Source organism: Zeugodacus cucurbitae, chromosome 6 (assembly GCF_028554725.1).
Source record: "Zeugodacus cucurbitae isolate PBARC_wt_2022May chromosome 6, idZeuCucr1.2, whole genome shotgun sequence".
NCBI lineage: Eukaryota > Metazoa > Arthropoda > Insecta > Diptera > Tephritidae > Zeugodacus > Zeugodacus cucurbitae.
Window position 1 is genome coordinate 70,671,876 of NC_071671.1, and position 25,487 is coordinate 70,697,362.

Below are 25,487 nucleotides of genomic sequence, written 5' to 3' on the forward strand. Positions count from 1 at the left end.
ATATGTATGTACACTCCTGATAACAACTCAATCAAATTTGAACGCAGCTACCGATATATAGCTACATACATATTATAAAGTATAACGGTATTATAGATAACTATTGTAGGTGCCAGTGCAACAACAACTATACACAAAGATTCAAACGCCTCTTCAAATTAATATATGCACATACATTTACATACATATGTATGTACATATATACATATTTCTTTATCAACATTTTTGATAAACAAAATAAAAATATTGATCTCTCGGAAATATTTCATACATACATTTTGTATATTTATATAAAACCGGCCATATTGGAACTGCACACGAACCGCTCTTATCACTTGGAACGTAAACACACGCCCAAATCGACAGCACAGATAGTGAGATGTCTGCTACAATAATAACAAAGTTAAGCTAGGAGTTACTTTATCAGCAGCTCGTGCCAAAACATATGTATCTACATACAAACGCACAAAAGTACCGTAAGTATGCATAAGTAGGTGCTTAAAAATATACATTTTACTAATTGTGCCTAAGAATTATGGCATTACGTGTATTAAAACAACTATTTGTAAATTTTTACTTGTTGCGTACCGGTAATGTAACATTACAATCATATATACATATGTATATAAATAGATTTTCCTTCAACTAAAAAGAGAAAATTTAAATAGTGACTCTAAAGACAGCTTAACAAAAACCAGCTTTTGAACGTATATTAAAAAATATATATGCACATAAAAAATCTAAATATATACATGTTGTAGATGCTTATTACTTTGTATTAAATTTCTTATTTTAAATAACCGTATCTATGCACTACAATTAATTTTATTCCTTTGTCTAGTTTTTAAGTCGTTCTTCATTCTTCCTCTTTTATACAATTTTCCACTAGTTCACGCAGATTTGGATTTTCCATAGCGGCAGCAATGCGCTCCTTATCATTTATTTGCTTATTTACTAAAAGAAAACACAATTAATTACTATAAAATTGCATATTAAAAGAAATCAAGCGTTAAATTACTTTCATCCTCCGTTGTGTGCGCGCCCTTCTTAATGTATATGTCCAACTTAATATTATGCGGCAAGCTGCGTTCGACTTTGACACGAATGCATAGTCCAATGAGTGTAGCCAAAGAGCAATGTGGCACAGTGGGATTAAATTCAATGCGTACCTGTGGGAAGAAAGAAACATATTAATTATTCAATATACAGTAAATAATACTACAAACATACCACAGAAACATTTGATTTTGTTGAAGGCTGCACCATGATCCCTTCCTCATAGACAACATTGAGATCTTCTAATGTACATGGCTTCTCGGGATCTCGTATTGTACGAAGTACATCTGCACGAATTGTTAAGTTAAATAATAATAAAAAATAATAAAATCTGAGCAAGAGTTTTACCGTAAACTGTTTCTTGCAGATCATTTGCGTTTCTATAGCCCAACTCCTGCAGCAACGCGTCTTCTCCAATTGGTATAGCCTCGTTACCCAAAGACATTTGAGTGGTTTTTTGTGCGAGCATATTATCTATCGTGCCGGCTGTTGAAGCGTTCGAAAGCGTTGTATTGTTGCCGCTCCCCGAGTCCGACTCCGATAGTTTTCGTCTGATGAAAGACAACATTATCTATTTGTGTCAATCAACAATTATTTGAGCCAATCGCTAATATTCTACGCTGTCGCGTTTGCTTATCTTCTTCACGCTGTGCGTATTGTACGCGTTGGTTGTTTTGTTGTTACTTATGCAAATACAATTCACTGAATAGAAGAGTATAGTAATATATCACTTATTTCACAAAATATACAGCGAATTTCGATAATTTTTGCTTCTACGTGCAACCGTATTTTTATCAAAATAGTTTTGTTTTATGTTATTAAATAACACCTGATTACAGCAGACATCACCAAATGTCAAATAAAAACAAAGCAGTGATGGCGACCGTAAGCAAAACAAAAATAGTAAAGCAGCTGAGTACAGAAAAGAAAATATTTCTCCTTTTCACCACATCAGAGCTGAAGAGTTGCCACATCAACAATTGGAGCAACTCAAGGAAATACTTTGCATTACGGAAAACGGGACGCTGGCTTCACTGTGGTTTTGTATAAATAAGAAATAAATTTCAACCACAAGTATTCGTAGTAATAGTGTTAATATTTTTTGATTAAGTAATAATTTCATTTGAAAAACAAGACCTACAAAAATACTGCATACTTCTCTAGACAAAGCCATGAATCAGCTGTGGAGGTTGCCATATTGCATTTGCTTCTATTTTTTCTCTTATCAGTTGCGAAAGTATGGTGCGCAGCCGTTTCTAGAATAAAATTGTTGTCTTGTTAAAGTTTTTACTTTTTTGGTTATTGTATCGTGGCCTAGAAACGCATGCAATAAAATATTACATTAAGAAGTGATCACTTAGTTTAGAATAAATACAAATAAGTTACTTTGAAAACGCAATTAGCTTAGCACATCAAGGTGGGTATTTAGCGGTAATCCCAAAAGGAAGCGAACCTGGAGATAGAAATGTAGGTGATATCTAATCTGCAGCGAACAAATTCTATTAGATTGCTTTTCCATGATAAATCGGCAACAGCATGGAATTATATCATATAAGGTATAAATACCATGATTGGCCGTTTGAAACTTCGTGGTTAATCTATGGCTGACATTGACTGCAGTTTTAAATTTAATATGTTTCTCATTACTTATTGATGTGGTTGAAGATAACGCATTCCCAACTCCACCATTGACTCCCTCATTTAGGGAGGCATGATTATATGTGCACTTTTGGAGAGCAAAGGCCATAATCGAAATATTGTTCATTTGAAGACCAAATTGATAATGTACAAGAATTCCTCTTGCTAAATATTACAACAATTGTAAACCGCATAACGTTGTTTGCCAAAACAACTGGGAAATGTACCGTACTGAGTGAAGTTTTTGTTCTTATGTAATTAGAAACAACAATGCCATTAAAGTTAGCCACTCCAAATAGCCGCTTGAACCTTCCTTTTAATCGAAGAGTTGAGCTAGTAATTTGCCTTCGGTACCTCCTTTCAAGTTGCGATTTAAAACAAAGCTAACTGATAACGAACACACAAAGCGCACTTCAAATGTGCACTACACAATTTAACTAGTTTATTTGATCATTGGAAGTCAGACTACCCAGTCCGCGAGTAAAAACGAAGAAAAGTTCTACCAGTTGGAATATTTTCATTATAGCAAGTATACTTTAGTATTTTATACGAAAAATGTGTTTTGCAATTCCATTCAAATTGTATGAGTTTTTATAAAAATACTTGTTAAATTCTGGTTTACTTTATACATTCACAGGATTAATTGTCTTTCGTGAGGTGCTAACATCGAAATTTAAAAAAATTCAATTCAGTTCGTTCAGAAAAGTTCGTTTTGTTAGCAGAGAAAAAGGAGTTCAGCTGCTTCAGGTGAAATTCCAAAGACCTTTACAATAGGCATTATTCTAAAATACGCACAATATGCAAGGTTTATCAGATGAAAATATTTGCAATTAAAATGTTATTTTATCCGTTTCGTTTTAATGATTTAATAATTTTTGTGCAAAAATGTAATTTAACTACGATCCAATGCATGTGCAGATATGAGAAATGTGTGTTTTCGGACTTAGACAAGCTGACGATAGACGAGCTAATATTTTGTTATTCTATGATCTTTTTATTTAAATAACTCTTAATTTTTTAATTATATTTTCAGCGCATTTAACTATTCGAATTAGTCCGATTTCGCTTGGATTGTTTTTATTGGAAATTTTGCAAAATGGTCGCTTCATTAAATGCTTGCCAAAACGGCATAGTAAGTTCCGCAGTCGGAGGCGCCGCTAATGGAGTAATCACCAATGGCACAGTCAATGCAACTAACGTAAGCAAGACTTTGGCCAAGGGCAAATACACTTTGGTGGGCATCGATATAGACACAACGGGACGTCGTCTCATCGATGAAGTAAGTATACATATGAGTACATTAAATTAAATTAAATTTCAAAATACCCGCAAATATTTATTTGAGGTAAAACTCCGACACGCCCTGATTCGATAATAATTTTAATATTTCAATTATGTTGTCACAAAATGTTCATCAGATTTCAACTCTACAGTTACTGATCGTATGTGCATAATATTATATTGCCCAAAAGAAGGGAAAGTTATTTGTACGTTGGAAAACACAGAAAATGTATGTCGCTTTCGTTTTGCACCTAATCCATTTTACTGTTATAAAGTCATGAACGTGTGGGTGTTTCACACTTGTTTGTGTAGAGATAACTGTTTTTGCATCTCTGTATTTATCTTCGTTTTCCAACTTTATACTTCTTTCTTTTTTTCCTGAAACTAGAAGTCAATGACCTTCACCTTTTTTGGTTTTCTACTTTAAACTTATATAGAGTAAAACAAATATGTAAGCCGATTTTAAAATAAAAAAAAAATAAATATTTTTTTTCCTTTCACAGATCGTCCAGTTGGCCGCATATACGCCAAAAGATCATTTTGAACAATATATTATGCCATACATGAACTTGAATCCTGCCGCTCGTCAGCGTCACCAAGTGCGTGTGATCTCAATCGGATTCTATCGTATGCTGAAATCAATGCAAACATATAAGGTATGATTAGAAAATTTAAATATTTTTTGTTGGTATAGAAGTGTATATAAATACTGAAATAAATTAAATTAGAATTAGAATTTTATTTTTTATTTCAAAATATTATATTTTTTAATATTGTGTCATTAATTTTGACTTCGGCCTTGTACAGATTATCAAGTCTAAATCGGAAATCGCTGCCTTGAAAGATTTTCTTGATTGGCTGGAAGCGCTTAAAGCCAAAGATGCAGCATCGCAAGGTATCATTCTAGTCTATCATGAGGAACGCAAATTCATTCCATATATGATTTTGGAATCGCTTAAAAAGTACAACTTGCTGGATAGGTTCCTTAACACTGTCAAATCTTTCGCTAATGGTTTTAATTTGGCCAAAACCAATGCCAATGAGTCGTTGCAACACTATACATTGCGTAAGCTTTCCAAAGTCTTGAGCGCAAAAACACACGAGATAAACAATAATGCTTCGGATGGCGAAGCAAATAACAATGTTAGCTCAACGACTGAAACAGGCGAGAATCAGAGCCCTCAAAAGCCACTAAACAAGGGTGCTCCAGTACACGAGCGTGAGTTGTTTGACGGCAATGCTAGTGTGCGTGCTAAGCTTGCGTATGAAGTAGCACTGCAGTTGAGCAACCAAGAACAAAAAGTGCCCATTGAATCGTCTGCTGCATTGGAGAAGTTGCTCAGCGCATTGCAATCGTACGCGCAACCCATCGAATGCGATTTGAATGAACTACAGACTCAAAATGAGAATTTGGAGCGTCAAAATTCATTCCGTCCGGTGTTTTTGAACTATTTCAAAACAACACTCTACCATCGCGTGCGTGCTGTCAAATTTCGCATTATACTTGCCGAACAGGGTTACGACCTGCAAACGCTGAATGCAATTTGGGGTGAGAAACAGAAAGAGGGTCTCTCCGAAATCATGCAAGTCATTGAGGAGCTCAAGGCTGAAGATAAGGCGGAGTTGGCCGATTTATTTGACAGTTACTTCGATCCAGCAAAAACGACTATTAAGCCGATTGTTAAGAACAATAATCGTCGCCGAAATAGACGCGGAGGTAGTATAATACATAAATCAATTTCATATTCATATAATATTTAGTAAAATTGTATTTGCTTTTCTGAATTCTTTTTAGTACGCAACATAAAAAACGACGGCAGCAATAGTGCTCGTCCGTGTAGCGAACAAGGCGCAGGCGGTGACAAACAAGTTGCAGCCGGCTTGCTGCCCGATTCCACAACAAAATCTCCATCTCCGCCAAACGGTGGCAAGCCTCAGCGCGGTAAGCGTAACCCACGCTCCCGCAATAACTCCTTAAAAGCACAGCTACAAAGCGCCGTCGACACAAACAACATAACGGCAACAGTCACCAATTAAACATCAATGTTGAGAGAAATGAATTCTAGACAGACGCTGTTGCAACAAAAAAAAAGTAATAATTCTAACAATATATTTAACCAACGTATGTACACATATATATATAGTTGACCGTTAAGATATCGGAAATATTTACTTATCAGAAAATTAATTAGAAGTTGATGTTTTTATTTAATTTTATTTACACACTTGTATATACGCATTATATTACATTATTATCCATACATATACATATTTGGCAGAAACGAATTTCTTGAAGAAAAACACTATATAAACATTTGATTAACGCTAACGGCTACAATACACAATTGTAAATGGTGTTAATGCAACCAATTTGATTATTGAAGTTGAGTATATAATTATATTAGTATTTTCGTTTCTCTGCTCCTAGTACAATATTAATTTGTTAACGTATTATCACGCTTTTGCCAGCACTAGTCGGCGGCAGCAGAGTAACCATCCGTCACTCCATTTGCCTTGTAGTTTAACAAAAGTTGAAACTAATAATTATTTAACAAAATGTTTGCTATTCTAGTGTGACATCTTAGAGGATTCTAAAAGAATTCGAAAACTTGTTAACTTATTTGCACAAATTGGAATTTTGAATTTTAGAAGGTGCGCTTAAAAATTTGTTTTATAATCCTTAAAATGCTATTTATATTTATCTTATTTTGAAATCTTTGTAAAAAATGAACACACGAAATATACAAACAAGTACTTTTCCAACACAATTTATTTTTACTCAAGCAACATATACGAGTATACACAATTGTAAGTAAAATTGCTTAAAATGTTATAAAATTGGTTCTTAGTAGATATTCGTAAATTATAAAGAGCTCGTTAAGCACATGTAGAACAAACATGTTTTTGAAATTGGTTAACGCTTTTATATGAAAATAACTGTCTGTTTTCAGTTTCAGCTCAAATTTAATACTAAAGATAGCTTCACTTGCAACAAAAGTTTGGTTGGTGTATTGCAGTTGTGTTAAATAGAAAAACATATCAACTCACTAAAAATAAACGAGGAGGTACGAGGAAGTTAATAGAAAGAGATAATAAATCAAGGAAATGAAACGCTTTCGCCGGTTCCGTAAACTCCTTGCTCAAAATTTCTGTGAATCAAAAATTTTAAATGTGTGTTTAGGATAATTAACAAGTTTTTTAGAAGAAATCAAATGAAAGAGACTCGACATTTGAAATGCAACAACATCTTATATACACTGAGTTTGTGAGATTTATGCCTTCAATGCCAGTGAACAGTATTGATTTGCCGCAACAATACAAGTAAAAATTATTGAATTAAACATTAGACTTATATAAATACAAATATCTGTGATCGCCCCAAGCAAACGTGATCAAATCGATGTAAGATCAGAGCGAAACTATTTAATTTCGCTTTGAAATAACCAAAAATACCGTCCAATCAAATAGGGATTTGCAGCAAACAACTGCCTGCTCAACATCATTAAGCCACCAGCTGTGGAGATGGGAGTAATTTTTCGTTTTTAGTTTAATACAAACCTCATTTAGTTGAAAGACGGGAGGAAGAAAATACTTTTGATTTATTGTTAAACACACAGCATTTCTTATTAAGTACAATAACGAGTTGTTGCTACATAAGAACTACTTAAACATTGTACAACAAACAAGGAATCTCAAAGCTGATCTTTACCTAGGCTGCTCAAGCAATATAGCGGCGTTATATTGACACTCGCTAGATTCCACTTTCATCTTAATTTAAAAGAGCTTCATACAAGAAAAATTAAAAAAAAATAACAAAACAAAAACAACTAAACTGTTTACCTCAACTTAAAAAAAATAAGTAATTGCTAAAATTGAAAATGATGAAATAAACAAACTTATATACTATGTAGATCAAATCCCTCACGCAAGCGCCAATAACAACATATTTCTACATAATAGGCATAGCAGATTTGCATGTGCCCCTTTTGTTCCTGTATTCGTATTGAAATGCATATAAAACGCAAATGTAATTCTTTTTGCACATACTGAAATGTTTTGCAATTTCCCACAGAATTTTCTTAATGCATACAACATTAAACCGCCCGAGTTCTATTTACAAAACTAAATAATCGTAAATCTTTTTGTATTGTTTCTGTTTAAAAAAGAAAATTTGATGAAACTTTGTTGTGACTTCTTGTACTTTATTTGAAATAAAAATTCAAAAATCAGTTTTAATCAAAGTCTTTCTAATTGATATGAATTATTATGGTGCAGATGTGTCCAAGAAGGGTTCGGGCGAACTCATTACCATCGATTAGCAATTTAATGTCAAATATCCACAGGATCTTTTTATTACAGTCGCCGGTCAAATTATATTATGAAACGTTAGATCTATAAAGGAATCCTTCCTCTTTCCCTTGCTTACTCCATTTATTTGTGTTGTAAAGGGAATATTTTTGCTGTCTTCGGCGTTTGCATGTATGTACAAGGTTAAGTTTGTAACGTAAGCATTTTGATTTGGAATCATCAACAATTGAAGCTTTCAATGAAATGTTAATTATTTGAGACGTTGGCAACACTACTTCTGATCAGCTGAGCTAGTTCTGTGAATACTTTTCCCGAATTTTGCCAGTTTCCAAACAGCTGCGGTCGGAAAATCATTGTGAAAATTAATATAAAAGAATGGGTGGGTGTATGCAAAAAGGCATATAAAAATTGCGTGTAATTTATATCATATAGCTATAAAAACGCAATATATATCACAGTGCTAACCTATGCAAATAGAAGGAAGAAATTAAGAAAAGTGTTTGTAATCGGAATTTTTATTTTGGTGTTATTGGTCTAATAAAAACCAAGTGATCATACTTTTCTATGTGTAACGAAGTGCGTGCATTGTCGATCGCGATGATGGAAGAACTAGCAGAAGAAGTACAGCTCCGTTTTCCGGGGGAGAAGGTGAATGCGCCTCTACTAATAACTATTTACTACGCCGCCAGATTGGATCATGCCAAACGTCTACTGGCTGCCACAAATGATATACACAATAAAGAGCTGGTCAATTATTTAGTAAATTTGGTGAGCAATATTCTTTTTCACTTGTACTAAAATGTGTTTGTATTCGAGCGCGTATGTAAATGTGATAATTAAAGACAAGTATACGAATCTATAACACGCTGAATAATTAATATAATAATAATATTAGACACTAGTGGTATGACAAAGAGGTGTTATGTGCCTATAGACGTATTATCAAAGGAAACATTGCTCATTTATTTATATTTAGAAGATTGAGTATTTTTTGAAGATATTTCCTTACTTTTTGGTATTTTCCAAAGACATTAAGTATCATTGTATGTAATTTTCAATTTCAAAACAATACTAATATAAAAGTTTGCTGAGATCAGTCAGATGCAACAGTCATTGGATTGCTTAATACCTAAATTTATAAAATATTCAGTCATTACAAGAAATGTATATATTGCATTTTATTTATAAAATATTGAAAAAAATATCAAAAAAATCACATACGGATAATATACTTCAAATACTACGTAATATCATTTAAAATCAGGTAGGTTTGAATGTTGTTGTGTTAAAAATACCAGGAGCTGCATACATATATATTTTTGCTATGACAAGATTTGCTTTTAACGTTCCTTTATTCGTCATCCATTGACTCCTGTACAACTTCACTTTGTGCTGCAGCTGGTTTTTCTTGAAGCTTTCTTTGTTTTAGTGCAGCTTTACGCCTTTGATCGCGCACATATTTAAAGAAACGCATGGTTCGTTCTATGAAAAATTCCGCATCCATGTGGTGAAAGCGTTGTAAAAATATCTCTGTAGTGAAATTAGTGATTTGTAAAAATATTAAATTAAGTAATAATTATTATAATGTTATTAACCTTGCACAAACCTTTAAAAATATCTGTAAATATATAGTCTTTTATTGCACGTTTATCCCGGCCAGTTCCTCTGTATGAATAGTGATGGGCAGCATCATTATGGAAGATATTACGCCAAGTTTGTATAACATACTTTTCGGGCTCTTTAAAGTTGCCCTGCATCAATTCCACACGCTAAATAGATAAGTTCAGTGTTAGTTACTTGTAAGGATGTAGTAATAAAAGCTGTTACGTATGCGTACCAATTGATCTCGTTGATCTTCGTCGTTTCTTAAAAGTATATTCCAGTCTTCAAACTGTTGCGCATCTCTAAATGGTTGTGTGGGCATAACTCTGGCTTGTATGTTAAAGAAATCCAAAACTGGTCGCGCTGTTGCTACAATCAAACCTGGCTCAACCCTTTCCAAGTTAGTGTTATTAGGTTTCGCTTCTGAATCTGTGGATTTTTTTACTTTCTTCGATTGTAAGCTTTCAGTATCAGTGTCACTAATGCTAACATCGAGTGTATGTGTTGACTTTTCACTACATTTAGCATTATCCGATTCTTGTACATTTAATGTTTCACTAAAGAGTAATGTATTCTTTGATTCTGTTGAACCGACTAACACATCTATGACCTCACGCTTCAGTCCAACTATTTCTTTTCGAAGTTTATAAAATAATTTCTCGAAACTTAAGCGCATTGATAAAAGCTCTTCCATGACTTCATCGCAGCAATTACAGCGTGCAGTATCACTTGTTATGGACATTTCAACTAGAAAATAATGCAATAAGAACTCAGCATGAAGGGTATAACACAAATCGATGTTAACATTTATAAATAGGTGCGTATATACCCTATAGTACGTGTATACATACAACAACAAATAGAATTTGAGTACTATAATGTACACACTTCATTTCGTATAAACATACGCTAACTACTCGCCGACGCACCTTTTCTTCAGAGAGGATATGCACTATATTAAATTCCTAATTATTTCTAATCACAAATTTGTTCAATGCAATAGGCACTTGTTTTAAAAAATTGGTATATTTTGGGTTTGGCGCACAATATTTACTTTTGAAACCCGCTCAAAATATCCGCACGTTTTTGTTTAGTCTCTTTTCACATTCTCTTGACACAGGCTTTCGCATATTTTGTCATTCTTCTTTTCTTTATTCTATTTGGCGAACAATCGCGTTGCCATCTTAGTTTAATCAAGACTAATATAATTTAACGTTTTTATAGCACCTTATAAAACATATTTCTTTGTATGTATATATTCACGATTTCATTGAGCATCAAAAATATTTATTATACTCTATTTAGTTCAATTATGAAGACTTGTGTGTAATAAAGAATATTTAAACTTGTTAGTATTGTCTCCCAGTGCAATGTTATAGCTGGTTAATTGCATCCTCAACGTGGTTGGCAACGCTTCTGTTGCCGACAGAATGCGTGAAAAAGGAATGAGAACTAGAAGTGAATGTCAGTTTTCGTAAGTAATTAGAAAATATTGAAGATAGAACAGAGACTGCTTCGTTTATTCACAATCAATACTGAGATTGCATACAAAAGAAAATAATACTGATCCAATATTAAGTGAAAAGAAACGGATATTTAACTAGTTGGTATATTAGAGACTTGGGAATAAGTGGTTACAAATAAACTAATAAAATTACTATTTATCAGTAGAATAATAGATGTTCGCACTCGTTTATATGAGTATTTTTGACAATATTCTACACGAATATCTCCTGCTACGAGCATTTATGCATTTAAAAAAATGTGTTTAATATTATTTAAGAATTAGGTTGACAATTTTTTAAAGTGAATAAATTTATTCAGTTAATTAAAAACAGCGATTTTACGGAATTGCTAATGGATATACAAACATATGTGTATGAGAACACATATGCAAGTGCATATGCATAATTATTTAGGTATCTGCATATTATTTTAATGCATGCATGTGTATATTCTCATACATGCATTTCATATAAAAAGCAAAATGTGTGATAGTTAACGAACTTATCAAGTGTGGGAGACGACTGCTGGTTTTCACTCTCGCAATGCCAGTGTAAAGACCACTACTGCTCTTTATTTGTGCCTATATGGTTTAGGATGAATTCAAGTACACATACTATTAAAATTGCGTTAAACTTCAGAGATTTTGGAAAAAGAGATGGAAATTGTTTCAAACAAATTAAAATTGGGGATTCTATTAAAGAATTTTCTTTTATTCTGGAACTATTATAATATTGTATTGGACTTTATATATTTTATACATGACTTTGTTAAGTAGAAATAAATGTATTTGTAGTTCTATGTATAAGATTATATGCAGGAGCCTATACATACATACCTAAATTTTAGATTTATTAACATATTCCTAAACATTATACAAATAGAAAAATGCCCCGATCAACCGGCAATCCACGCTGCAAGTGTTGCGATGAAGTTATGGAAGAGCTTTTGACCATGCGTCAATCTTTTGAAAAACTCTTCCATCGGTTAACAAAACAAATTGTTGATTTGAGACGCGAAGTGACTGAAGGTATGGGTTCTGCTTCCACTGGCACAGCTTTGAAAAGAGAAAGCAGTTGCAGTCCAACGATATCCTCGCCGCCATCGAAATTCAAACGATTTGATAACAGTGAGAGTGAGACTGAATGCATCAAATTGAAAAATGATAAAAAATCTTCCAAATCGAAAAATGCGCTTAAAAATAAAGAGGAGCTTAAGGATCCCGTGGAAATAAAAACTGTAAACAAAGTTAGTCGTCCTATATTGGACTTTTTTAACATACAAGCTCCAGTCATGCCTACACAGCCATTCAAAACCGCACAACAGTTTGAGGATTGGAATGCTATATTCAAGGAAGATGAAGATCAGTGTGATCAACTGGTGCGTGGTGTGATGTTTTCAATCACAGAATATATGTTTAAACCCGGTAAAATTAATTTTGCAGAGAGTCGAGCTACTACAAGGGCACTTTGACGAACCAGACAAATATATAAAACATATATGGCGTAGTATTTTTAAAAACGAAGCTGCCGAATGTTACTCATATAGGGGTAATGGTCGCTGCAAGAAACGGGCTATTAAAAATTATATTTTCACAGATATATTCCGAGGTATTTATATAATATAAAGTAATGATTGATGACATCTTCGCAACGCATGCTCCTTGTTTTGTAGAATGTTTCCTCCAGCGTTTCCATCACATGGATGCCGTCTTTTTCATGGAACGTACTATGCTCTTTTTCAACTATGTGCACAATCACATGAGAAAGAATTTACGAAATCAGCAAAAACGGCTTGAAATCACAAAGGCTAATAATAAACAAACCGAGGAAACTATTGAGAGCGAGACCACAATGCAGGAAGAGCAAAGCTTCAATGGATATGAAGGATCGATGTTGCCATAGTGAATAAGGATCTGTATCGTAACTCTTTGATCTGATTGTAACACGCAGCGGTTTAAATAGATCTTTTAAACGTACATGTTTAACTATATTTATATTTAATATATGTATGTACATATATGTATGTGAAATGTTTTTATTACAATTAGGTATACAGTATTTCAGATTTCGATGAACAATGAATAAAAATTTATATAAAAATATGAAAATTGAAGCAGTTTTAGTATTTTAATTAATATTGTGTGCTTCAATTGTTGATTTAGATAAGCCTTAATTTCTTTTTTTTATATATATTTTTACGATAAAACGACACGCGCTCTAAATAGTTATATCCTTATTTGGTACATGTGTATGTATGTATGCGTTTGTACCGAAGCAATGCATCTGCTCTCTCGTGTGCTCATGGCGGGGTAAAAAATTACATATCAGCTGTCCGTTTAACGTCACACGAGCCAATTCCAATTTTTCCACCCTTGAATGGCACCTACTGAGGTCCTTTCAAGTCACATGAATAGACGTTTGCATTCGCAAAGCTGAGTGTCAGCAAGCATATATTGATGTGTGTTTGTAGCCCCATCTGCTGCATGCAAAATAAGGGAGAGTGCGCCTGGATAAAGCATATGTTGTAGCAAAAGGTCTCATCAAATACGTACAAACTTATACAAACATCCTGTACTATGTGTACATTTATTCGAGCGCACGCTCACAAAATGTTATTGAATTTTCCCAACTCCGCCAAGGATATGCGTAGACTAACTACTAACAGTTGGCTTTTTATCCTTGTGCGGTAGTGTGACACTCGTATACAAACGGAACAAAGAAAATGAATTCAGAACGAATACGGTATTATAAATAGTTTGAAGTGATTAAGCAACTTAAAACGAGGCTTTAATAATTAATTCTTACTTAAAATTGCATTTTTAGAACGCGTAAACGTTTATTTGAGTCGGCTTGGCCGGGTGCAAAATTTTGGAGGGGCACCAGTACGACTCCCATTTCATCCTACATTTCATATCCAGCGGTGAGTTTTGCTCTGCTCATACAATAGTTCTTGAGTGACTTGTTATTATTATGATTTACATTACTAAGAAAAAATTAAAAATTAGGGTTCGTCGAGTTTAGCGAATATTCGAGCCCAATCGAACCAACGAATTCTACGGGTTCCGTTAATAAATTGTGTGTGTAATGTATCAAACAATATCTTTGGCCATAATAATCCTCAAATCAGTTCTGATTACATACATATGTAATTCAAAAGTAAAAATAACAAGAAATGAAATTCAAAAGTGACACAAATGCACAATAATATAATACATCCTTAATTATGTGAGTTTGTGTAATTAATTGTATGTATAAACACAGTGGAAAATATGTGCTTATCGATGTATCCACAACAGACTTCGGACTTCCATATCTACACAAGAAAATATCCAAAATGTCGGGAAAATATCACACGCCCCGGCACATTATAAATATGTATATATGTGCGTGTATGTGTTGTGCTTACATGTCTTATAAATATGTAATTGGTGCGATGCCGTCTACTATCCATTTGCCATTTAAGAGATAAATTCATTAAAATAAAATAAATCGCAAAAAGGAAAACAAAGAACGAATAAAATATTCCGTTTGTATACTCGTCAGTTTTTCTTATTTTTCTTGCCGCACAAAGCAAGAGACAAAACAGCTGACGGAAACCAAGAACCTAATCCATTTTGCTAAAATATTAAGCATTATCTTTCTATCAATAAAGTATTCTTTGAAAACTCATTTAGATACACAAATGGCTCCGCTTCGGATAAGTATCCCTTAGCCTTGATATGGTGACGGACAGATATTTTTTCATCTTAATTGTATAAGCTCGTTAAAGTCAACGATTTGTTGACCTACATATGCTAAAATTTATGCCTAGGGTAAAGAAAAACGTGAAACGGTAATTTCTACGAAATAGTAATTGAAATGTAGACATACAGTGGCGGTCATAATAATAGAGTTGACAGATATCATATACAATTAGACGTGCATACGAAGTTATATACTTATGTGAATCATTACTTTTGAAAATACTTATAATGTAGTTAATTGTCTGTGGAGGTACAATGTCCATTTCTCGCCTACGCGTCACCAAGATCATCATCTCTACATGTGGCAGTATGTATTTATGTATGTCATCACAAGTACATAAGACACAACACATCGGTCATTGAGGCCTATTGCTATGAATACACGCCGCGCTGCGCTGAAGGTGATCGTCGAAAAGGCTAAAAAAGTTCTTATAGCACACAGCGGCAGTTGGCCGAAAGGCTTCGTGTCTGCTTTGATTTCCTTCTCTAATGATACTGAGGGGAGAAATCGACGGGTGAAGAGCAAGAGTAGAGACCTTGACCGTGATTTTGCATATTTTTGATTGTCCTGTATCCAATAATCTAACATAATCTAAGTGGAATTTCTATGTTTTGTCATCAAAGTCTTACTTGTTTAAGAAGACTTAAACTTTTTATCGAATATGTTATCAAACTTTTAACAGAAGACTTCCCTCTTCCGTCCATCCGCTTCCGTTAACGATGGAACTATCGTAAAAGAGGAGATAAATTTTCGAAAATAGTTGAGTTTTCAATAGAGGTATCATTAGACAGCTTCTTCACCAGATGTGGCATCTTGTGACTTTTTCTTTGTTTTTGTAATTCGCATATCAGTAGCTGGACATGAATCCAACATGACTCGATCAAACCAAGGTCAAGGCCCGTAAAAAGAGGAAATCTGTTTACTTCAAATAGACCTATAAAACATGAAAATGTATGTTCTCAACAATCCGGACCCAATTTGATGAGAAGATTTTCTTTTGAGCGCGTTTGTATGTTGGTGCATTTGTAAAAATTAAAATTGGCGATTATTGGTGCATGCATATATGTATATATATATATATATATATATATATCTTCGAATATTAATATTCTTTGTTTACTTTTCTTAATAAAATTCGCACTTAATTTCGTCTGCTTTGGCCGAAAACTGCGTGCTGGCCGAAGAGCGTCGGAATTTGTTTAAAATGTCGTCGCAACTGATTTGTTTATGGCGTAAATTCTTAAATACGTAGAAAACGCATATACATATGTAAATACCTAGCAAACGTTTACCTTGTATATTAATGCGCATTCTTACATGTGAAATTCCTCTTCTTTGTTTATACATACATACGGGGACCATAATAAAATCAAATGTAATTTTTCTTCTGCCTTACCTTTGCAGAAATTCGATGAAGTCGACGGGCAATCGGTTACACCCCTCACCATGGCCGCCATGATGGGCAATGTGACGTTCGTGAAGACGCTGCTCACCCAGTTCGATATCGATTTGGAGCGCGAGTGCAACGTTGTCTTCGACGGACTGCTTGTGTATGGCGCAACCGCGCTCTGGGTCGCCGCCGGCATGGGTCACATGCAAGTGGTGAAGATGTTGGTGCAGCGCGGTGCCGACGTTAATCACAACACAAAGGCGCAATCGTCACCACTACGCGCCGCCTGTTATGAAGGTGAGTTGGTCGCAACACGCGCCGCTCTAACTATTATATGCCTAGCGTTCAGTATACACTTTATCCGCCTTTTTAGGACGCTTGGATATCGTGAAATATCTAATTGAACACGGCGCCGATGTGAACTTGGCCAACACGTACAACAACACATCCATCATGATTGCCGCCTACAAGGGACACGCTCACGTGGTCGACACACTTCTGAAGAACGGCGCTAACCCGAATGAGCAAGCGCTCTGCGGTGCCACCGCTCTGCATTACGCCGCCGAGTGCGGTCATCTGGAGGTGTGCCGACTGTTGCTCGACCATGGCGCTCGCATGCAAAAGAACGAGCACGGACTGACGCCCGTTCTGCAAGCCGCCGAACGTACACACGAAGTGGTCGTGGAAATGTTCATATCACGCCCGGGACTAATGACCAAAGAGGAGGTGTGTATGCGCTCACGCAATTAGTCGTATTATTGGTTGGTGTTAATTAGTGTCATGTTTCAAATTTCATGTTGTTCGCAGACAATAACCGCAATCGAGCTGATGGGCGCCTCATTTGCCAACGATAAGGACAATTATAGCGTCACGAAGGCCTACCAGCACATGATGCGCGCCATGGAAATGCGCTATGAGGACGAACAGAAGGTGATACGAAAGCGCGTCATGGCACCAGTGCCGGCCTATGACGACTGGTTCGAAACAGAGAACATACCGGAGCTGCAGGCCATACGGCTGAACCATCATTCGATACACATGGAGTCGTTGACAATACGAGAACGTATTTTGGGCAAGCACTATCCCGATCTGCCACAGCCTATCGTGTATCGTGGCGCAGTAATGGCCGACCAAGGACGTTTCGCACAGTGCCAAGTGCTGTGGAACTATGCTATCGATCTGCGCATGATCAACAATGTGAGTCTCACCCAAGTGGGCCTCGTTGCACACGGCATAATCGAATATGTATTTGTAGGTTTCAGTTGAACGTGACTTGTTGCGCTTCGCTCAACTGTTCTCACAAATTTTGCGCTTGGAGAAGCAAACATTGGATCTTTCACTTGTTTTATCTGTGTTGGTGAAGTGTCAGCAGGAAATAGAGAATAATAAATACAAAATAGCGCATCCGGGACCCAAAGATGTGCCGCAGATGTTGGCGGTAAAGCTCATTATCTTTCCCTCTCTCTCTCTCTCACTCTCTTACGCTCTAATTCAAAAATATGTTTGGTTTTCAGGATCAAAACGAACAGAATGTCGTCACTGCCCTCTACCTCATCAAGATCATCACGAAACTCTTAGCACACACCAATATCGACATAGAGCGACCTCAAATCGAACAATTATACTCAACGATATTGAAATTCGTCAAATGTGATACGCGCCTGGCAGATGGCCAGACTCTCTTACATTTGGCTGTGAATGGCGTAACGCCGGTGGATGATTTCTACACAAGTGATATTTGCCGGTAAATGCCACGAAATACAACATTCCTCACTTTGTCACATACAATTAAACTGCTCTGTATATTTCTACTAGCTTCCCTTGCTTCCGCACCGCATTGTTGCTGGTGCATGTTGGCGCTTCCGTCACAGCTGTGGATCGCGATCGCAGCACGCCTCTGCATACGCTCGTTTCAAGTGTAAGTTCTGGAGCATTTGTCATCCTGTCTGGAGTGTATTCACCGCATTCTCTCCACTTTTACAGATACAGTCTCCACGCGACAACCCACACGTATTAGTGCAGGCCGAAAAGATCGTGAAACTCTTTGTGGATGCCGGCGCACATTTGGACGCTGTGAATGCAAATGGCTTGACGCCAGCACAAGTTGGTAATGCAGGTAAATAACGGTGCAAAATTAAGAATATATCCAATTTTAATTAACGCTTAATCTAAACAGCTGGCATTAGTAATCTGATACTAAGCTACCAGAATTCGTTGACCTCCTTGAAGTGCATCGCCTCACGTTGCATCGCCGTCCACAAGCTGAAATATCAGGGTTTAATACCCAAGGCATTGGAGGCGTTCATACAAATGCACAGCGCCGAAAAGTTTTGCGGGTAAACCTTGCCATTTTTGATATTCGAAGAGCTACACGTATGTTGACCAGAGAGAGAGAGAGAGAGAGAGAGAGGAGAGTGTGGCAGTGGAGACTATCAGCTTCCTTTCTGTATATTGTAATTTTGTATATTTGAGATCGAATATTTATTTTAGTTATAAAAATCATAGCCGCTAGGTAACTAACAAACAATTACGGTATTGAACAAGTGAACGCAATACATTTCTAATAGCCAATTCAATTGAATTGAATTTCATGCTTATGAAGTTGTGAGATAACTGATATTTTATATGATTGTGTTAAAACTTGTTCGCCAAAAAATAAGTTTTTTTTTTGAATAAATTTTGTTTGAAATAATTTAACCAATATTGTACATTAAAAATGTGGACTGAAAAGTTTAATTGTAAATACATGCATATAAAAATACAAATGTAAAACGAACGCAAACGAAGTCACCCAATGAACGGTGTTTTTAAGTCTTGTAGTGTATAAAGTTGAATAAAAAAAATTGAATAAATAAAAATTTATTTTACAATGAAAAATCAGCAACTTCTTATTTAGTTACATCTATATACAAATTTTTTTAGTGTTTTCAAATTTTACTAAACTCTTCCTCATATTCGATGGTTTTTTAAAAAAGTCTAAACAGAGCTTAGTACTGATAATTAATTAAGAAGAAAAAAATTAAAATAAAATGTCTTTCAAAGCTCCTTAGACGCTCAGTTTTACACTCAACGCTCGCAATTATGAGAGAGATCACACGAAAAGCACTCTTTAGACGGATCAGTACTAACTTTATAACCATTTACGTTTATTAAATAGCACAATCGATAGGTTATACATATTCAAACCACATTTAACATTTATAAAAATTTAAACTTGTATTATATTAAGTATAAAATCACAGCTGAAGGTTCTATGTACAGGCATGTGCACATATACATATACATATATGTAGGTATTTGTAGACACATGTACCACTCGTTCCACATTCGCAACACACGCTTCTCCCGAAGGTAACCAAAGTGTTTGTCGGTCGCTCGCTCAGCCACGCTGCTGAAAGAGAACGCGGTGCGAGGTAGCACGACGGACGAAGTGGGAGTGGGTCTTAAATATTCGCGTCGCTCACTTTACTCGAACTTTGGTGTACTTTGGGATACACCTCGGGTTGGCGCATAACTTCCTCGTACGAAGGGGGTGGCGCTGTAATAAAGAAAGTTGTGTGGAAATAAATTTCGACATTTCGTATTGCTAATTCTATTTGCTTTACTTTCCACGCGTGTATGAACTTGTGTTTGTGCGTTTTGTGTGGAATTATCTGTAAATGCATACTTTTAGGCGGGGTGCCTTGTTTGAGCAAGAATTCATAATTACCATTGATGATGTACTCCTCGTCGTGCATATACGCCGGATTCACAACCGCATCTGTGGGATATGTCGTTTCGATGGTGCGCTCATCGGGCAGCGCCGAACGTTGCGAACGATTCGAATGCCGTCGCAAGCTGCTGCTCTGCTGGTGATATGAGTCCAAATATTGTTCTTCGTTGTCCATTTCGTCGGGCGGTAATTCTATGATATGAACTGAGGGGCGACGGCCTGCGAAATACATACATATATTAATGGAAGGTTTATATGCTGTGAATAGGGCTGGGCATAAAAGAAGTGGGAACGGTTATCAGAACGGTTATCTCAGTAACTGAATGTTGGAACTACGCCAACGATTATAGACATACATATATGAATTTATATATGGATCATACTATAATTTCAGTATGAGTGAGTTTGGATTCATGGATTTTGTATGGAATTCTAATTTCTCATACATTATATACAGTAACTTGTATTATGGTTCGTTGAAGTATGGTTTGAGGTTAAAGTGAGGCACGTTAATTATTTTCTTTAAGTTGATGAGCTAGTTCAGACCACTCACCTGCCGCTATTGCGTCCGTGTACTGCTCGGTGAAGGCAAAGTGTGGTGTAATCGACTTTTTGCACTTGAGGAATAACACAATCAGAATCCAGCCGAGTATCAAGAAGAGATACACGAAACCCAGCATACTCATAGAACAACAATGCGTGTGTGTGTGTGGGTGTGTGTGGGAAACACTGCCACTGGTCCTTTGTATTTCAAAATTAATTTTATTTTCTACTTTTCAACTTTTCCTTACACATCAGCACAAAATAAAGTTCGCTATTTTGACTATTTCGTGTGCACTACTCCACCGAAATTCGAAATGGTCGCACGGCGGAGAGCATAGTTTGTTTGTCCGTTAGTTTGTTGTGTGGCTTTTAATGGCCGCCAGTCAAAATTATTAAGTGAAAATCGATAATTGGCAAAGTTATTTGGCGCGCGCGACATTCAGCGACATTGTTGTGGCTGCGCTAAACTCGTGACACGAACTGAGCTGACCACGCTGCCGTACGCAAGGATATTCTGGCTTGGTCAGCAACTCGTAGCGACGCCGCTTGGCGCTAGCTGCCATAGTCACTAACTTTACGATGATGATAGCCTTGTGTGGCCACAACAATAAAAAATGCCAAGAAGAAAAATTAAACAAATAACTGTACAAATGCACACACACACACACACACACACCTCACCTACCAAAGGCATGTGGGCATTCGAGTATTCTTATGGCAACGGCTCCTTCGGTCAAATGTGGGAGTGCTGCTTACACATACATACACACACACAAATAACTGTTTATTTTCGTATGTGTGGCAGTATGTGGAAATGTCCATAATTGCGTGCGACATGTGAAGTGCCGCTAATAGCATTTAAATGCTCGCTTATGTGTGGCTGTGTGTGATGTGTGTGACGAGGATAGACTGGTTAGTTTCCTTGAAATGATCGCACCTACACACTGACAAACGTGGCTTTTTGCATGCCCAGACATTTGCATTTACATTTTTAAAATTAGCAAATTACCTTCGAAATAGAAATTGAATTCAGGACAATGATAGCGCTTTCACTTTTCATTCCACGGCAGCACGGGGAATATAATACCTGCATACTTGAGTCAGTTTAGCTTCATTTTAAGTAGAATAAAATGGTTCAATGTACTTAAGTAATTCGAGAGGTCTCATCATAGCAGAAGAAGGAAGAGGAGTGGAGAATTACTGGGAAGTATGGACGCATTCACTCATCTATGAAATTCCACATCGAATTTAATTTAATACTATTGCTGTTAGGAAACGTTTAAATGTACCGTCACAAAATTATTTTTGGCCTTTTAACGCGCCTATTTTTGTTCGGTTTGCCCAGATGAAGTTACTGTGCCATGACGTCATCAGTTGTAGTGGCTTGCGTAATGCTTGGTAGTACCCTCCTACACATTACGTATGCAAAAGTCTATTAGTTTAAACGGCTATGCATTTCGACAATTATTGCGTCTACTTTCATTTATTCTCTAATTTTTTATATTTGATCAAATATTCAAGCGTCACATCCAAGCAGTCCATAGAACAATACCTATGACAAATTTGAAAATTGATACATTTGCTTTGCCGTAATAATTATAGGTTATGTTAGTTGATATAGTAATCCTCCATGTATTAAAGCTCCATAAGCTCTGGTTTTTTTGAGTCGTGGAAGTAGTTCATTGCATGTTGACGTATTTATTACCGTTATGCTATGAAATTTTCATATACGGTAAATTGTTTTCAATAGACTAGCTTATGTAGTGGACGATGTTCGAATCGTCAATCCGTAAATTAGACGGAATCAATTTTAGTATACACAATGCTTACACCTGCAAATGTCTCAAACTTCTGTTGTGGTTATGCGGCAACCGAAATTATAAGTCATGTGGCTTTAGACCTGGTAAATCTACATCTGACCAGATATTCACCATGCGCCAAATCTTGGAAAGGACCCGTGAAAAGAGGATCGACGCACACCATCTCTTTGTCGATTTTAAAGCTGCCTTCGACAGCACGAAAAGGAGTTGCCTCTACGCCGCTATGTCTGAATTTGGTATACCTGAAAAATTAATACGGCTGTGTAAGCTGACTTTGAGCAACACCAAAAGCTCCGTCAGGATCGGGAAGGACCTCTCCGAGCCGTTCGATACCAAACGAGGTTTCAGACTCACTATCGTGTGACTTCTTTAACCTGATTCTGGAGAAAATAATACGAGCTGTAGTGCTAAATAGAGAAGGTACAATCTTTTATAAGAGTGTACAGCTACTGGCGTACGCCGATGATATCGATATCATTGGAAACAACACTCGCGCCGTTAGTTCTGCTTTTTCCCGTCTGGATAAGGAAGCGAAGCGAATGGGTCTGTTGGTGAACGAGGACAAGACGAAATATGTCCTGTCATCAAACAAACAGTCAGCGCATTCGCGTCTTGGCTCCCACGTCACTGTTAAAAATCATAACTTTGAAGTTGTAGATAATTTCGTCTATCTGGGAACCAGCATTAACATCAATAACAATGTCAGCATGGAAATCCAACGCAGAATCACTTTTGCCAACAGGTGCTACTATGGACTGAGTAGGCAATTGAAAAGTAAAGTCCTCTCTCAACGAACAAAAACCAAACTCTACAAGTCTATCATCATTCCCGTCCTACTTTACGGTGCAGAAGCGTGCACGATATCAACATCAGATGAGACGGCACTAGGAGTTTTCGAGAGTAAGGTTTTACGGAAGATTTATGGTCGCTTAAACATTGGCAACGGCGAATACCGCAGAAGATGAAATGATGAACTGTATGTGTTATTCGACGACATAGACATATTCCAGCGAATAAAAAGACAGCGCTACGCTGGCTAAGTCATGTTGTTCGAATGGACGAAAGTGCTCCAGCTCTGAAAGTGTTCGATGCAGTACCCGCTGGTGGAAGCCGAGGAAGAGAGAGACCTCCACTCCGATGGAAGGACCAGGTGGAGAGGGGCCTGGCTTCGCTTGGTATAACCAATTGGCGCCAAATTGCCAGAGAGACGCGTGGCGCGCTGTTGTGGACGCGGCTATAACCGCATAAGCGGTGTCTACGCCAGTCAAGAAGAAGATTATAACTAATACTCACCTCCGGTTTGATCAGTTAACGAATACTTACATTTCCAACTCAGTAATGACTTTTCATTGAACATTATATAAACCGTTGTCTTGTTATTGGCGTGGGCACCGCATACGCGATTATAGCTCTATCAAGAAGAGCACCCCATCTTCTCTTTTCTCGCAATTGGAAATACCAAGCGAAACCAGGTCGCTTTCCACTTGGTATTCCCAACGGTCCAACGGAGTGGAGGTCTTCCTTTTCCACTGCATCGTACACTTTCAATGGAGTTTCATCCATTCGGTCATATGGAGCCAAAGGACCATAACTCTTCCTAGTGCCGTCTCATTGGATGTCGACATCGTCCAGGCTCCTGCACCTTAAAGCAGACATTATGACATTTGCTACACAATTTAAACAGTTAATCGGAGGGAAAGCAAAACTTTCTCGACAATTTCACGCTTCTATTCACTGCACATCAATATTTCATCACTTCGCAAATGACATGCACTTATAAAGGATAAAGGGACTACATAAATTAAACATGATGTCACAGCACGCATTCCGTAGGTCAGTGACCGCCTTGTCGCCGCCGCTTGAATAGGTGTTAAATTTAAATTCTCTGTTGAATCGAATGGAGAATAACTATCGGTTATGTACAGCTATTATTTATTTGCATATTAGTATTCTAATATTCATTAGTATTTGGAAGAATCGGATAATAAATACACGACCAAAGGACGAATTATTGATTTAATAGCAATCAATCGATATCCTTACGATTCAACGGTTATTTATTTAATCATTATGCACACATGCCTTAATATTCCAATTTGTAAGTAAACTTCTCGCCGCAAACATCATTAATATTAATATTTAAGTGACTAATTTAATCACAACCCACAATTAAATCACTTTTATTTGTATTCCTACGAGCACACGAGTAAGCGAATCCATGAATTAAGCAAAAAAATATAAAAACCAACTTAAAGATAATTATGAGACCCGACTGGGAAAACCCACAGAAAGAACGTGAATAAGCGTGAGTCAACAAAACCCCAATTATGGTCCGAACCTGAAAATTTTACACTCTCGCAAGTTCGAAGAAAACAAAGAGTGTAAAATAAACTTCAACTGACGTTTGATATACATATAGTATATATTCGAGAAATGGTGGTCAGGGAAGCCACTGAACCACTAGATATCAAAATTCGTTCACCCGTTATTCTTAAATTAATAACTCAACCATTTTGAATGAAATAAAATGCTTTTTTTGATAAATAAATATTTTCCATTTATTCAAACAATTAGTTGAAGTGTGTTAATAAATTAGTTAATATAATTATATGCATATGTATGAATGAGTATGTGCTAATTGAATAAACAAAATTACATCGGAAACATTTAATTTAAAGAGTTACGCGCGTGAGATGCTAACTAACTTAAACAACTAGTAAATTAGAATGTGAGTACAGGAAATCATATGGGATTAACTATGGCACAAGGAATCATAAAAATGCACAAAATATATATAAAATTCTGAGCAGGTCTACTGTGCTCTTTAACCAGAAGAGGACTTAACCTAAAAAAGTGCGAAAGCGAAAAGACTTACAACTACAAGATTA

At 36.3% G+C, this 25,487-nt stretch overlaps 5 protein-coding genes across 11 annotated transcripts; 2 read left to right on the forward strand and 3 right to left on the reverse strand.

Moving 5' to 3' along the window:
• Window positions 1–665: 665 nt before the first annotated feature.
• Window positions 666–1,932, reverse strand: LOC105221241 (MIP18 family protein galla-1). The gene is made up of 4 exons (XM_011198038.3): window positions 1,405–1,932; window positions 1,231–1,343; window positions 1,019–1,169; window positions 666–954 (listed from the first exon to the last, which is right to left on the reverse strand). The coding sequence occupies exons 1-4, from the start codon at window positions 1,622–1,624 to the stop codon at window positions 857–859; spliced, it is 582 nt and encodes a 193-aa protein (XP_011196340.1). The 5' UTR covers window positions 1,625–1,932; the 3' UTR covers window positions 666–856.
• A 389-nt stretch (window positions 1,933–2,321) lies between these two features.
• On the forward strand, window positions 2,322–8,216 carry LOC105221242 (maternal protein exuperantia). 5 transcript variants are annotated; one of them, XR_008471799.1, is made up of 7 exons: window positions 3,091–3,223; window positions 3,332–3,441; window positions 3,728–3,973; window positions 4,479–4,631; window positions 4,783–5,692; window positions 5,771–6,097; window positions 6,927–8,216. XR_008471799.1 is itself a non-coding variant. In XM_011198041.3 (6 exons), exons 3-6 carry the CDS (start codon window positions 3,791–3,793, stop codon window positions 6,010–6,012), a joined length of 1,488 nt encoding a protein of 495 aa, XP_011196343.2. In that variant the 5' UTR covers window positions 3,091–3,223; window positions 3,332–3,441; window positions 3,728–3,790; the 3' UTR covers window positions 6,013–6,743. The 5 variants fall into 5 exon arrangements, 3 of the variants coding, with proteins under 3 accessions (XP_028902084.2, XP_054089703.1, XP_011196343.2); XR_003753368.2 differs by having other exon boundaries at window positions 5,771–6,067; XM_011198041.3 differs by lacking the exon at window positions 6,927–8,216 and having other exon boundaries at window positions 5,771–6,743.
• A 377-nt stretch (window positions 8,217–8,593) lies between these two features.
• Window positions 8,594–19,369, forward strand: Fem-1 (protein fem-1 homolog B). 2 transcript variants are annotated; one of them, XM_011198043.3, is made up of 10 exons: window positions 13,554–14,132; window positions 14,214–14,310; window positions 16,539–16,821; window positions 16,898–17,250; window positions 17,332–17,721; window positions 17,780–17,962; window positions 18,039–18,268; window positions 18,340–18,442; window positions 18,508–18,640; window positions 18,701–19,369. In XM_011198043.3, the coding sequence occupies exons 1-10, from the start codon at window positions 14,113–14,115 to the stop codon at window positions 18,862–18,864; spliced, it is 1,956 nt and encodes a 651-aa protein (XP_011196345.2). In that variant the 5' UTR covers window positions 13,554–14,112; the 3' UTR covers window positions 18,865–19,369. The 2 variants fall into 2 exon arrangements, with proteins under 2 accessions (XP_011196344.2, XP_011196345.2); XM_011198042.3 differs by lacking the exons at window positions 13,554–14,132; window positions 14,214–14,310 and adding an exon at window positions 8,594–9,051.
• Window positions 9,442–11,344, reverse strand: LOC105221245 (uncharacterized). Its single transcript, XM_011198052.3, has 4 exons — window positions 10,815–11,344; window positions 10,121–10,632; window positions 9,890–10,052; window positions 9,442–9,813 (listed from the first exon to the last, which is right to left on the reverse strand). The coding sequence occupies exons 2-4, from the start codon at window positions 10,625–10,627 to the stop codon at window positions 9,635–9,637; spliced, it is 849 nt and encodes a 282-aa protein (XP_011196354.2). The 5' UTR covers window positions 10,628–10,632; window positions 10,815–11,344; the 3' UTR covers window positions 9,442–9,634.
• A 345-nt stretch (window positions 19,370–19,714) lies between the features above and the next one.
• Window positions 19,715–21,427, reverse strand: LOC105221246 (uncharacterized). 2 transcript variants are annotated; one of them, XM_011198053.3, is made up of 4 exons: window positions 20,790–21,427; window positions 20,234–20,455; window positions 20,130–20,177; window positions 19,715–20,062 (listed from the first exon to the last, which is right to left on the reverse strand). In XM_011198053.3, the coding sequence occupies exons 1-4, from the start codon at window positions 20,920–20,922 to the stop codon at window positions 19,968–19,970; spliced, it is 498 nt and encodes a 165-aa protein (XP_011196355.1). In that variant the 5' UTR covers window positions 20,923–21,427; the 3' UTR covers window positions 19,715–19,967. The 2 variants fall into 2 exon arrangements, with proteins under 2 accessions (XP_011196355.1, XP_011196356.1); XM_011198054.3 differs by lacking the exon at window positions 20,130–20,177 and having other exon boundaries at window positions 19,724–20,062; window positions 20,790–21,414.
• Between the last annotated feature and the right edge of the window lie 4,060 nt (window positions 21,428–25,487).